We start from the raw sequence: 13,233 nt of genomic DNA, 5'->3' as shown, positions 1-13,233 counted from the left end.
TAATTGAACATTTCATTTCAAATCTGTCAAAACCCTAATCAGTATACATATCTCTATACACTTTAGTATATGTAATGTTAATGTAGACCTACGTATCTCTATACACATTTGCATGAACATACATAATTCATCTACGTTACGAGAAAACTTCTATTTTAAAGTTCTTGTTTTCTTTGACGTCTGCAACATAAAGTTCTTAATTAAAAGAACAAGTACAAATTTGTCCAAAAAAAAATAAAGAACAAGTAGAAAAACAAATATTTTCTTTATTTAATTTGCACATTCAGCAATTTGAGGCCATAAATAAATACTTAAATAGCACACTCAAGAAAATCAATAAAATAATAACAGTTTTTATTTTTAAGTGAAAATGCACATAATGTTAAAGAGATTCTACTTTCGAAAAATAAAGGTGTTGAATTTTGTGGACAAAATTGTCTTTCATTGCTAGGTTATGACCAATGACACTGCTCATAACTATACATGTATAGCTCTGCCGTAATATAACAACATCAATAACATTTTTATCATGTATATCGAACATGATTTTTTGTGAATAGTGATCAAAATTATATTTTATATGTTCACATGTTCTTATTACGAACTTAGCTAGATTTCATCAAATAAACGTTAGGAGTTTCACGAGAGTTTAATCATATGAATCCCTTTCACCAATAATTGTGGATTAATAATTGAGAATAGCTCTAACAATAAACGCCATTTGATATCATCGTGTATGTAAGAAAACTAAATAGAGTTTTAGTAAAAAATAGTGGAACCTTATAAGTTAGGTGAAAATCTAAATCTCTAACAACTGCTTTTTCAGCAATTCGAAAATTATGCCAAAAAGTTTAACACATGCATCTAGTTGGCAATGATGTCCCAAATCTATCGCAATCGAGTGAATTTCTCAAAACAAAATAATTATACGCAAAACAATTATTCAAAGGAAAGAAAATAGCTTAGCTAGCTGCGGCAAAAGCGGAGAGACCTCTGACCTATAGATAAGACTATATAACCATGCACATGAGACGAATGTCTAAACTCACACAGCGTTTTGTTTTGTTCTTGGTATTACGGTTAAAACAATAGAAAACACTCTTGTTACTAGAAACGTTTGATACAATTGTGAATTGTGATATGCTGGTACTGTATCATATATGCTACTATAACTGGAGTTGGTGAATAAAATTCGTTTTAATAATTAATTAGGGACCTAATTATTTAAAAAGAAAATTTGGCATTTAGAGAATAGTGGAGGCTTAGGTGAACTTACAGCAAAGCAAAATTCAAAAGTAGGAATGATTTTAATGTAGAAAATAGAAGAGAATTGGGGATTTTGCCTTTTGTGACTCATTGTCACAGATCATTCATGACAAAAAAAAAAAAAAAAAGGCCATCATGTCATGTGACTGCTCTTCTTCTATTCACTCTTTAGCTTTTTCTTTTGCATTTGCTGTCTTTATTTGAACCATTTCTTCTTTTATTTCTTTCTCTTTTTGTAAGTCCTAAAGGAATTTCTCCAACCAGACCGACTCTGTGATGGATACAACAAATTTGGCTATATTTATGAAGGTGCAGACATGAACATAAGACTACATAACTGTATAATTGTTGTTGTTTTCATTAGCAAAACACAACTCAATAAAAATATAACCGGAGAGTAATGGTAAAATACAAGAAAGAATGCATCTCTTCTTCCACGAAACTAATGCAGGAACTTCTGAATGCATGCTATCATATAATAATAGAATCTCGTATGCGTCGAACCATATACATACTTAATTAAATTATATGTATATATATTAATATATATAGGGAATTGTTCCTGCATTAGTGATATGTTTAGATTTTAGTTGTCAAGTATTTTATAAATGTAGCTTTAAGAGTTTTTTACATTTTTTGCTTTTTTCGCAAATTCGGATCAAGATATCTCTGATACGGATTAAATTGTCAGAACCCACACGCATCGGGATTTGAAACTAATACACATATTAGAAATATTAAATAGCACTTAATTAGACTAGAGTCCGTAAAAATAAATTTGTGTGAGTAATGAACTTTTTAGTCAAAGTTCTAAATTTTGCTGTCTTCCTTTTTTGACTATAACTTTTCTAGCGTCGCGAATCCCTAAACTCTCATTAAAAAGAAAAAAAAAATCGAAAGCTAATGGAAAAAAAGAATAGACCTAGCTACTGGCTACTGTCATTCATGACTGCTGTTGTTCAGTTTTTACTCTATGTATATGAACAATCGCCAAATTTGTAGCTTTGCGTTTGCGAGGTCATGGAATTAAACCTGGCGTCTATATATACATGCATGCACATGGTTAACTGGTTTGTATCATATGGCATCAAATGACTTACGTACTACTATCTCGGCCTTTTTTGGTTGGGGTTTGCTTGAATACATAATGGATAATTATAGTCTTAATATTGACCGGGCCTTTGAGGCCCAAACCATGAACATCTGAATCCAACGGTGAAGATTTCCTCCTGAAAGGAAAAGTTATAAGATAATCTTAGCCGTCGGAAGCTTCTCTTTTTCTGTGAGGGTTCGGTTTGGTCGTCGTCGCAACTCCCCCACTTGTGAATTCCAAAGTACACTTAACACATACACAACCTCTTCAAGCGGTTTCCCCTGTTTGGTTTTACGGCGGCTCTAAACCCGTTTTCTCAGGTTTGCTTCTTATCAGCCCGCTTTCTGTTTCCAACTAATCATTGATCTGTTTAGTTCTTGGACAATTCTGAGTCCCATATGCTCCGAATTGTTTTTTTCTTCTTCTTCAGAATTCTCTGTTTTGTCATTAAGATTGGAACTGTTAGTTTCCATTGTAAACTGTGTTATGTTTTGGAAACTTTATGGTGAAGTAAAAGGGCATGTTTTGACAGTATTTGTTCATGTTGAGTTCTGTCCAAGTAGAGATATTAGAACTCAGAGTTTTTGTCTTTATTGGAATTGCTCGTTGAGTATCTCCCGGCGTCATGTTTTCCCTTGTAACGTTAACTCATGGGAATGAATTATCCGTTTTGCTTCAGAAATCCTATAATTCTGCAGAAAGTTGTTCTGTTAGGGTCCTTAGTTCTGTAATCTCTATCACTGGGAACAGTTTATATCTTTTCCATTTGACTAAAGTTACTAAAATTGTGCATATCCTGCGATTTAGCGTTGTTCTTTCTGGGGAGAGACCATAATTCTGACTGCCCTTTTGTTTTGTATTATTGCATCAGACTCTAACCCAAAGCGTAGAACTTTAGTAGTTATCTCTTTTGTGGTCTTTTACCGAGGAAGTGATGAATCTAAATGGCTGTTTATTGCTGACTACCATAAACAGATTAGTTGATTCTCCATACTAACCTTTTTCTTTTGTTCCCTTTCAATGGTTGCAGTGTATCTTCAAAATTGATAATGGCCACTGAAAAGAATACTCTGGATTGTATCCTTAAATGCTAGCGCATTTTTTGTTCTGTACTTCTTTACTTGATTGAGTTTTTATTAAGACAATGCTTTTGTGATTGATTTCAAATTCCTTGTTATATCAATTAGTGTTTGCCCCTTAATATTAACTCTAGCTGAGGCTACTTTTGCGCAAACAGTACCAGCTCTTGATTCTACAACAAAGAAACAGGATGAGGTATTTACAATCTTATTAGCCACATACTCAATCTGCTGCTAGCAAAGAATGCTTTTACATAAAGTTTGGTTATCTTTTCAGTCTCCTCCAAAGAGTACCCCGTCTCTTACTGTCACTGCTTGTGCTAATGGTAAGACAGATTATTAAGGGTTTGGTTCTTATCAACCACCTAAAATAAGTCTGCTATTTTCTTATTATTCTTGATAGATTTTTAAATTTCTATTTGCATAATCTGTTATTATGGCTCAGTAGTGAATGATCTATATATAGGTATTTTCTTAAGTGATTGTTGCTTGTGATGCATTTTGCAGGATCTGATGTAGTATCTTCTCAGCCAAATGACAATGGCCAAGCACATACTACAGATTTTCGAAAGGTTTGATTTTGTCCATTTGCTTTTATAGATCTGATGTAATTTCTTTGTTTTGACATGCTATCATGTTTGGCGCTGGGTCATTTTCATAGGGAAATCACCGTGACAAAAACAGCTCAGATGTCTATGCTGATTCGACTTTGCGTGGAGATCGACCAAAAGGAAGCAATTGTTTGTCTCAAACTTCTTTTTCGGCTCCTAAGCCTCTTGGAAATTTCAATGGTGCTGGTAGACTTCCTCCCAATACACAAGCACATGCATTCAGACCACCATTTAAGGTACCTTACACATATCTATTTATAAATAGTTGAAGTCAAGATTTTTGCATGACAATATCTTACTTAAGGTTTCCTCTTAATGTAAAAGGTTTGATTAAAATTGATTCTATTTGCCTTTTTAAAGGGAAAGGAAGCCGCAGGACAGTTCTTAACATTCTCCAATCAGAAGACAAGCTGTGTCCCATATTCTGGTTACATTAATGGAAACTCAAATAATGGTTTCTGGGATCAAAGGGATCATAATAAGAAACCTGAGAGAAATGGAGAGTCTGACTACTTGGTTGAATTGAAATGTGGTCCGAGAGCCAATGCAAAGACTCGTCCTCCTTCCGAGTCGTCACCACTGAAGCAAAACAATTCGTTTGCCTTGGCTCTTCGTAGAGAGATGTATAACCTCCCTGACTTTCAGACTGACTATGAAGATGCCAAGTTTTTCGTAATCAAGTCGTACAGCGAAGATGATGTTCACAAGAGTATCAAATATTCTGTGTGGTCAAGCACTATCAACGGAAACAAGAAACTCGATGCAGCTTTCCGTGATGCTGAAACAAAAACACTCGAGGATGGCAAGAAACGTCCAATATTTCTCTTCTTCTCGGTGAGTGAACTTGAGATGTGTCTTCTTTTCTTGTATGGCTAAGGGTGTTTTGTTAGTCTCATGTTTGATGTCTTACCCGTCCTTTATACAGGTGAATGCGAGTAGACAATTTGTGGGATTAGCTGAGATGGTTGGATATGTGGACTTCAACAAGGATTTGGATTTCTGGCAGGTTGATAAGTGGAGTGGCTTTTTCCCTGTTGAATGGCATGTGGTTAAAGATATTCCTAACTGGGAACTACGCCATATCATCCTCGACAACAATGAGGACAAGCCAGTTACTCATACGAGAGATACTCACGAGATCAAACTCAAAGAAGGTCTCCAAATGCTTTCGATATTCAAGAAGTACTCTGCGGTAACATTTTTGTTAGACGACATGGACTTCTACGAAGAGCGAGAGAAGTCTCTTCGAGCGAAGAAGGAGCATAAACCAGCCACTCTTCGCATGGATCTCTTCAAAGAGAAAGACTATGACGTAAGATGCTCACGACCTTGACTAACTTGAGTTCATCTTCTCTATATATACTACAACTTTGTGTTTTTATCTAAACCCCGAGTTTTGTGTTTATTGAATCAGTATGAGATGGAAGGCAACAGGAGAATGAATCACCAAGAAAGAGGATATAATTGGAACAGAAGTAGCAATAGCAAAACACAAGCATCTCTTGTCAATCAAACCAAGTATCTTTCCATAAGAGGCTACTCTGGTTACAAGAAGAACACTGGCAATTCAACATGAGATGACATTCGTCAATCTTTAATTCCTCGTCTTCTTTATTTTATTCATTCATGAATTGCTTTAGTCAGTTCAGGAATCATTAGGGTTTTTTTTTCTTCCGTTGTTAGGGTTTGGTTTCTATTTTTTCTATTTCATATTCAGATGTCTTTAGGCCCACGGATTCATTTTCACGATCTCAATGATAAATCACTTTTCAGATACAGCGAGGAAATTAGGGTAAAGTAAACAAATCATGATCATTAGAAGAAGATGCACACAAATGTGTTCGGAATTTTCTCAGAAACTAAGCAAACTGTTCTTTGCTCTTTCATAAGTTTTGGTTTTTGTCCCACATCGACAAGTAGAAGAGAACGTCTCCCAAGTCTGATAATATATAAAGGAAGCTGGGTCTCACTTTCAAATCATACCTTTCTCGGCCTTTTGGCTAAGATCAAGTGTAGTATCTGTTCTTATCAGTTTAATATCTGATATGTGGGCCATCGGCCCACACGATATTAACTCTATTTTTAAAGGGAGAAAGCCCACTAAGATAGCTTGCTATCTGGGCTTTCGCGAGTCGCCCATGCGTTGCACTACTGCACGGGCTTGGCTCATCCCATCAACAAATAGTTAAAATCATTCATAATTAGTGAATATATTAATCTGAAAAAATATGATTGGAGAGCATACCAAATGAAAGCTAAACCGAAATTTGATTAATCGAGCATCCATCCAAACGACACCATATTTCTTAAACCCTCTAGACATTGGCACTGAGCTTGAGACGGTGTGAGATATCATAAATCAGTGAGTGAGTGAGTCATGTCCGATAATCTGAAGCATCCTCTCGATTGTACAGCTAGTGAGGAATCACTCGAGAGACTCTCAAAGGTTGCGAGAATCGAGGGATTTAGTGACGAAGAATCAGAGGAACAGCAGGGATTGGCCGACTTGGAGTCCATGAACCCAGTAAACCCTAGAGTGCAGCGTTACTTGGTTGCCATTGAGTACATCGGAACTCGTTTCTCCGGTTCACAACAGCAAGCTAAGGACCGCACCGTCGTCGGTGTATTGCAGGTTGTTGCGTGTCTGTAATTTCTTATACTACTGCTCTGTTCCTTCAAGATTTGCCTGGCATTGATTGATTTCACAGCTAATTATGTTCCATAGAGCGAGCTTAGGCCTAGTTTATATTGGCTGACAAGTTTCTTAGGAGGATTCATGTGTGAATTGATACATTTTTGCAATACATTGCAGGAGGCTTTTCATAAGTTTATAGGCCAACCAGTAAAGATCTTTTGCTCAAGTCGAACGGTACGAGCTTCTTACATAAGTTTATTGGCCAGCGAGTTAAGAATTTTAGGTTTTGTTCGAGCAGTTATTACCTAGAACCTACATATATATAAATGATCAATCTCTTATTCGTGTCTGAAGAAACGTTTCAACTAGTTTTGGATTGCCCTTTGTCACTATAGATTCATAAGGACCATGCTTTGCAGTAAATTGATATCTATAGAAAGTTAGTATTGATGAATTAGATATATTTCAATGAAATGCTCATTTCTTTTTATGGTTTATGTTATCTGACATTGATATAGCGTCTTTTAGGATGCCGGAGTGCATGCACTGTCAAATGTTTGTCATGTTGATGTGGAACGCATCAGTAAAAGGAAGCCTGGTGAAGTGGTATTTCTTTTGCGCCAACAGCTTTCTTTTTATCTTGTGGCTTACGAATGGAATTATTTGAGTCACGTCCATGTTAACATAAATTATAAATACACATTGTTTTGAATCTCATATGTCCCAATTGTAGTCTGGTTTATACATGAATATGGTTAGATTCTGCAACGTGTATTCACAAACACATGCTATCTTATATGCTTAATGCTCTTGCGAACTATTAAGGACAGATACATTTGCATTCTCACTTGGACGCTATTTTTTTAACTGTAGTTACCACCTCATGAGCCTGGTGTGGTCCAGAGAGCGGTGAACCATTTTTTACAGGTTAATATCTGAATTCTTTTCGAATTGTACCTATTAGATACAATGGGTTTTCTTCTCATTCCATGGCCACTCCCACAAAATTATCCTGTAACTAGTGATCTTAACCAAATTTACTTAGACCTGTTGACAATTTCGTTTAAGTTTCTCCAACCTGTCTTTTCCTTAGTGCTTACTTTCATCTACTTTGACCTATCTACTATTCGTTATCTCATTAAAATCCTTATGTTGTTATTAAGCAGAGAAAAGATGGTGATGTTATGGTGATTGATGTTCGGTGTGTCCCAAGTAATTATCATGCCAGATATAAGGCCCAGGAGCGCACGTAGGTATTCTAATTTAGTTTCAGTTGTTCTAGAGATTTTGATGATCCATATGTGTGCTGATAGTATTGTAGAGTACTAGGTTATGATTTGAAAGTATATTCCCTTCAATTGGAAATTGAGAATTTATTCACTCATTGTAGATACTTCTACCGCTTGCTATCCGGGTCAGATCCATTATCAATCCTTGAAAAAGACCGTTGCTGGCATGTTCCTGAGGAGTTAAATCTTCGCTTTATGCAGGTTCACTTACTAACTACTGTATTGTCAGCTTAAATATCAGCACTGATCCAAAAAATTTATTTTCCCTTAAACGAAGAGTCCTTTTCACAGTGAGAATAAGAGATCTCTAACAACATCATCAATGATTGGTGTACAGGAAGCATGCAGAGTTCTTGTTGGATCTCATGATTTTAGCTCCTTCAGGGCAGCTGGTTGCCAGGTCAAGTTTCTTTGTCTGTTTTTGTTTAAATATCTCTTTATATCATACTGATACACAATCAATATGAATTTTTTTGAATGGTTGGATATTTTTCCATTCCCATTCATAGAATCCTTGATCAATGCATCTCAATTGTAGATTGGTACTTGGTAGACCTTATATATTTGTTTGTGTTTGTGACCATGTGACCAAGTATGAATGTATGTTAGCTCTAGCGGGTTGATGTCTCCTGCAGAATATAATTTTGTGTAATCCTGCTCTATTTTTTGGCAAAGCTTGTTCATTTGTAGTATTCTCAGTCACAACATATCAAATTAATCTTGTAAATTCTCGTTTTGTTTTCTGTAGTCAATAGATGTGCAAGTCAATCTTGGTTCTTTAAGATGCATATGTATCCTTTCGTCTCAGTGATTTGTAGAAATGGGAAGATAACTGTCTGTATCTATGAAGAAGTTTTTCCATGTGTAGACTGATGTTCTTCCGGAAACCTGATAAACCTTTTGGTGACTTGTTGTTATGCAGGCAAAGTCACCTATGAGATCTTTAGATGAACTAAATATCACTGAAGTACCATCAACTCCATATTTTCCATCTATCACGGAAAGGACGTTGAGTAACCTAAACAATGGAGATCCTCTCGCATGTTCCAATCAACCCAAGTCTGAGACTGCTGGTGTTACTACTAATGTTGGAGAAGTGGAGGGCTCTACAGAGGGTGATTCTTTTGGTAGAAGGAGACGCCACCGCTGCTATGTAGTTACAGCACGTTCCCGGGGTTTTCTGTACCACCAGGTTTGATTTCTATTCATTGTCTGTATCTCTTGGTGGATCATGTGTATCAACTGTAGTCTCTTGATTGATACATATAGTAATAGTTGTCCACATGTCCTTATTTTGTTGTGTGTGAAACTTCCAATGAGAAACATATCAATTTGATTTGAAAGTGTAAGAGACGAATTGTGATGCTCTATGTGGTGTGTTGATTTTTAGTCTCTTTATGCTGTGCAGGTTCGACTGATTGTAGGAGCACTGAAATGCGTAGGCACTGGAGAATTGACGGTCTCAGACGGTATGTCATTGTCTCTGTCATTACAGAGTTTACAGTTGTGGGTTTGATTGGAATTGAACAATGTTTAAAACATCCATTGGGTTATCTATGAATTTGCTTCAGTTGAACGAATCCTGGAGGCGAAGACAGTGAGTGCAGCAAAACCCATGGCTCCTGCATCTGGTCTGTATCTTGCCCGTGTCAGATATGAGTTTCCATGAATACGTGAATTTACTTCATTTCCGCAACAATGGGCGAGGAGTCACCAATATTGGTTTTTGTTCAGAAGCTGATTAGCTGAATAGATAGAGATACTGAGTTCTTATGTGTTACACCATCACTCCTGAGTTACTGAATCCAATGAACTGGAAATAGTGATGTACGGGCGGATCAATTTCGAGTATTTCATTTGGAATGTTTTGACCTCCTTCTACGAATGCTTTGATAAAATTGGTTTTTAAAAGTGTTGACTCCTGAAAAACTGAAATGGCATAGATGGACTTAAAAGGCTTAAAAGAGACAACCTCTGTTTTTTCTACTATAAGATCCACAAAGATAAAACCCAAAAAAGAAAGACATTGTAGTGTTTGACCAAAAGAGTTCCTCCAACGAATGCATCTGACTAAACCAAAGTATGTCTGAGAAGCAGCATCAAAGGCCGAGGTTACTCAGAAGCTGACTCCATCTGGGAGTCTCCTCATGAAAAATGTATGTTACAGGAGAAACTAGTACCCCACTTCCTCCCACCTGCAATCACATGTGACACATTACTTAAGAACACATCCGAGATTTGAGACAAAAGACTGATCTCAGTACCAAAAACAATGTGGTTTGCCATGTATTTGTAAATCCCTTAAATAATGACAATCTTAGAGTAAAAGGGGGAGGTGGAAGCAAAGGTGGATATCATTACTAACCGCTCTCAGTTGCTGCACAGACTCATAAAGCGCTTTTTTTGGTACACATATCACAATGGCATAGTACTCAATTGTTACTTTTCCATCTCGTTTACAATAAACTGGACTTATTGTTGGTCCCTGCACATCACAAAATAAGCACAATCGTCTGAACGATCACCTACAAACTCAGTGGAACTACATCGAAAGATATCCAAATGTTATCAAACTTTACCTGCAATCCTGATAGTGATGGTTGGGTTTTCACACGTTCAGCCACTTCTTCAGCATCCGTTCCTCTCATGTTTGCAACCACCTGGAGTGAAAACATCGGATGAAAGAAAGCAAAAGTAGAAATAAGGTGAAACATCACAATTAATATGCACGTACAGTGAATTGACCATTTGCCTTCAAATGAGCCTCTAATCTCTCGAGAATCTCATGCACTGTTTCTAGTGCTCCTTTTCTCTCAGTCAATGCCCTTCTACTCGCCACTAGTGCAGCCTGATAGTACGTAAAAAGAAAAAAAAATTGGTACACCGGTTGCCAAGTGCGAAAAAATAATCAATTCCAAAGATCTTCATGTCATACCTGACTTTCCAGCACAACCCCTCCTTCAATTTCTTTTAAGTTGTTCTCTTTAAGGGTTGTCCCACTGCTCACAAGGTCTAAAATGGCATCAGCTATCCCCATCTAATTAACAAGAGCATATGTGTCAACAAACACTGCACACAACAGTAGTTTCTTTCTCTATAACTATAATCCATCATCTCACGCTGATGGGACATAATAGCAAAATACTTTCACAATTTGGAACGTTAATCTCATATCAGCAAGAATAACTCTGAAAAGATAAGAGAAGAATCCGATAACTCTCTTGTAAAAATATCTAAATGTACTCAACATTTCATACAAATTCCAAGCTTTTTTAATCCTAATGGAAACTTGGTAGTCTAATAAGGGTGCATAGTTCGAAATCTAGGGCTGATTTGAAAACATTGTAAATCTCACCGCAGGCGCTGCCTCTAGGGCTCCATCTGCAGTTGAGAAAGTCACATGCTTTATACCGTTGTCTTTCATAAATTTGGGGCCTAGCTGCAAACACAAGTTGGATAAACTTCAAAACAATTAAATTGCATTCCGGAAAAAGATTAAAAGACAATAATGAGCCAAAGGAACACTTGTAACTCATCATACATAAGTGAATCCTGTAGCAACTCGTAAAGGTCTTTCCTCGGTCCATTGAGGCATTTGTGCTAGCTCCTTCAGAGATTTTATATTCTCAAATATTCCATAATTGGGTATCTGAAATCATATGAAAAGAGCAATCAAGAAGTCATCTGTATTGATGATAAGCCACAACTACAATAGATTTGAACGTACGGCAAGGGAGAGATGACAATCTCCAAAGTTGAGAGCTTCGTGGACAATGATAAGATCTTCATTTCCCTGAAAATAGAACTCGAAATCTCTAAATTTTGATGCCAAATGGCCTTCGGAAGACAAGTCTAAGTCATATAAGCTAACGCAAACAGTATGGTTTAGCAATGTCAAGGAAAACCGCAGAAGAACAAATAACAAGATTAGACTCGTTTCTTTGTCTCTACCATGAAAATCAGTATAATCATTAAGCACCAGGCACCAGCACTAAGATACCCTAGAATCTCAACAGGTGTCTGCTAATCAAGATATATGATTATGATGTCATTTACCTGACCAAATTCACCAACTATGTCAAGACCAACGATGCCTAGATCCAGATCTCCTGATAGCAACTTTCTGACAATGTCTTTTGGTCGTTGAAACCAAACTTCAGTATTTGGTAACTGGAGGACAAGAAGATTGAGATTACCATTACAAATTGCGTTACACCAAACAAACAATGATAGATTAGTAAGTCAATACGCGTTTGCCTTCTCTCTAAATGCATACCTGAGGAATTTGAGCAACATATTGTCGTGGATTGACTTGTTTGACAAACAATTGGCAATCCTTCATGAGAAAGGGGAAAGTAAAAGAGTTGTAAGGATCTATGAGATTGAAAATCATGCGTTGCTAAGAGATACTGAGAGTGAAAAATCATTTAAGAAATCAAAGGATCAAAAAATGAAACCTTGCAAAAACCCAAGAAAGCAAACAAGGAGAATGTGATCTATAAGCAAGAGACCATCAAACAGAGACAAAACCACAACAGTAGAACACTCAAATACCTAACTTCCCCAAGGGAGCGATGTGCAAGCTCAGCAATCAATATTTAGGCTTCAAAACAGAGTCAATAGCTCAAATATAAGAAAGACTAGTCCTTGAGTAAGTATAGCTCCCTACTATATCTTCTCCAGTGATATTTTATATCCCAGTAATCTACGATTATCTCCAGTGATAAACTGAGAATTAAAGGAGACTCCAGTGCCAAAAATGGCGAGCATTGTGAGGAGCAATTCCCAGAACAAATTCAAGTTTCGGCAACTCAGATACAAAAAAAACTCCAAATCTCCATGGAAATTTGTCAGCACAATCCTCAATTTTGTAAGGGAAACACAACCACTCCCCAAAACACTCACCTTGAGAAGATCCAGCGAATCGGCGGCCATGCGTCCTTTGCTAGGAAGACCAAGACGAATCTGCTCCCGCCCGACGACAGAGACGGAATCGGTGGCACCATTCAGGACGGATTTCTGAGCGTTGGAGACGCAAGAAGTGACCATCCTGAGGCATCGCTGGCGAATTCCGGTAAGGGAAACAGTGGTTGAAGGAATCGGAGAGAAAAGAGGGGAAGAAGGTACGAGAGAAGAAGAAGAAGAAGAAGAAGAAGGAGACGAGTATTGTAGAGTGGCGTTAAGGGGAATTGAGATTGGCATGGTTGCTCTCCCTCGGTGACGGAGGAGAGAGATGGTCGGCGGATATAATTGCACAAAG

The 13,233-nt window shown here is 37.1% G+C and overlaps 3 protein-coding genes, 1 long non-coding RNA gene and 1 other non-coding gene across 8 annotated transcripts; 4 read left to right on the top strand and 1 right to left on the bottom strand.

Moving 5' to 3' along the window:
• The first annotated feature begins 2,538 nt into the window (after positions 1 to 2,538).
• On the top strand, positions 2,539 to 5,837 carry ECT11 (evolutionarily conserved C-terminal region 11). Of its 3 annotated transcripts, NM_100854.5 has the most exons (9): positions 2,539 to 2,679; positions 3,390 to 3,436; positions 3,573 to 3,634; positions 3,716 to 3,764; positions 3,946 to 4,010; positions 4,100 to 4,285; positions 4,410 to 4,883; positions 4,975 to 5,361; positions 5,464 to 5,837. In NM_100854.5, exons 2-9 carry the CDS (start codon positions 3,409 to 3,411, stop codon positions 5,623 to 5,625), a joined length of 1,413 nt encoding a protein of 470 aa, NP_172452.3. In that variant the 5' UTR covers positions 2,539 to 2,679; positions 3,390 to 3,408; the 3' UTR covers positions 5,626 to 5,837. The 3 variants fall into 3 exon arrangements, with proteins under 3 accessions (NP_172452.3, NP_001320713.1, NP_001320712.1); NM_001331854.1 differs by having other exon boundaries at positions 3,573 to 3,764; positions 5,464 to 5,827; NM_001331853.1 differs by lacking the exons at positions 2,539 to 2,679; positions 3,390 to 3,436; positions 3,573 to 3,634 and having other exon boundaries at positions 3,764 to 4,010.
• Positions 5,838 to 6,026: 189 nt separating this feature from the next.
• On the top strand, positions 6,027 to 6,215 carry U2.11. Its single transcript, NR_138766.1, has one exon. It is a non-coding gene; the product is annotated as an other RNA (small nuclear RNA).
• AT1G09800 (Pseudouridine synthase family protein) lies at positions 6,029 to 9,880 on the top strand (the record flags this gene model as incomplete). 2 transcript variants are annotated; one of them, NM_100853.4, is made up of 10 exons in its annotated part: positions 6,029 to 6,681; positions 6,862 to 6,918; positions 7,213 to 7,290; positions 7,558 to 7,611; positions 7,851 to 7,933; positions 8,075 to 8,174; positions 8,311 to 8,373; positions 8,896 to 9,165; positions 9,382 to 9,442; positions 9,545 to 9,880. In NM_100853.4, the coding sequence occupies exons 1-10, from the start codon at positions 6,427 to 6,429 to the stop codon at positions 9,640 to 9,642; spliced, it is 1,119 nt and encodes a 372-aa protein (NP_172451.2). In that variant the 5' UTR covers positions 6,029 to 6,426. The 2 variants fall into 2 exon arrangements, with proteins under 2 accessions (NP_172451.2, NP_001322359.1); NM_001331852.1 differs by having other exon boundaries at positions 6,029 to 6,674; positions 6,855 to 6,918; positions 9,545 to 9,642.
• ATP-PRT2 (ATP phosphoribosyl transferase 2) lies at positions 9,853 to 13,229 on the bottom strand. Its single transcript, NM_100852.2, has 11 exons — positions 12,879 to 13,229; positions 12,250 to 12,309; positions 12,030 to 12,143; positions 11,701 to 11,766; positions 11,515 to 11,622; positions 11,329 to 11,412; positions 10,909 to 11,010; positions 10,708 to 10,821; positions 10,553 to 10,633; positions 10,339 to 10,458; positions 9,853 to 10,168 (listed from the first exon to the last, which is right to left on the bottom strand). The coding sequence occupies exons 1-11, from the start codon at positions 13,173 to 13,175 to the stop codon at positions 10,073 to 10,075; spliced, it is 1,242 nt and encodes a 413-aa protein (NP_563853.1). The 5' UTR covers positions 13,176 to 13,229; the 3' UTR covers positions 9,853 to 10,072.
• Positions 12,341 to 12,897, top strand: AT1G04723. The gene has a single exon (NR_138765.1). It is a non-coding gene; the product is annotated as an other RNA (long non-coding RNA).
• Positions 13,230 to 13,233: the final 4 nt, after the last annotated feature.

The sequence above is a fragment of the Arabidopsis thaliana genome (assembly GCF_000001735.4).
Source record: "Arabidopsis thaliana chromosome 1 sequence".
NCBI classification, from domain to species: Eukaryota; Viridiplantae; Streptophyta; class Magnoliopsida; order Brassicales; family Brassicaceae; genus Arabidopsis; species Arabidopsis thaliana.
The sequence above is the reverse complement of the archived record's forward strand: the minus strand, read 5'-3'. Positions and strand labels throughout refer to the sequence as shown.

Excerpts from the sequence above, each read along its gene's own strand:
- ECT11 (NM_100854.5), top strand. The coding sequence starts at position 3,409 with ATGGCCACTGAAAAGAATACTCTGGATT. Across the intron at positions 3,437-3,572 it reads TGAAAAGAATACTCTGGATT|CTGAGGCTACTTTTGCGCAA; the intron begins GTATCCTTAAAT and ends TATTAACTCTAG. Across the intron at positions 3,635-3,715 it reads CAACAAAGAAACAGGATGAG|TCTCCTCCAAAGAGTACCCC; the intron begins GTATTTACAATC and ends TTATCTTTTCAG.
- ATP-PRT2 (NM_100852.2), bottom strand. The coding sequence starts at position 13,175 with ATGCCAATCTCAATTCCCCTTAACGCCACTCTACAATACTCGTCTCCT. Across the intron at positions 12,310-12,878 it reads ATTCGCTGGATCTTCTCAAG|GATTGCCAATTGTTTGTCAA; the intron begins GTGAGTGTTTTG and ends TTTCTCATGAAG. Across the intron at positions 11,767-12,029 it reads TAGTTGGTGAATTTGGTCAG|GGAAATGAAGATCTTATCAT; the intron begins GTAAATGACATC and ends TTCTATTTTCAG.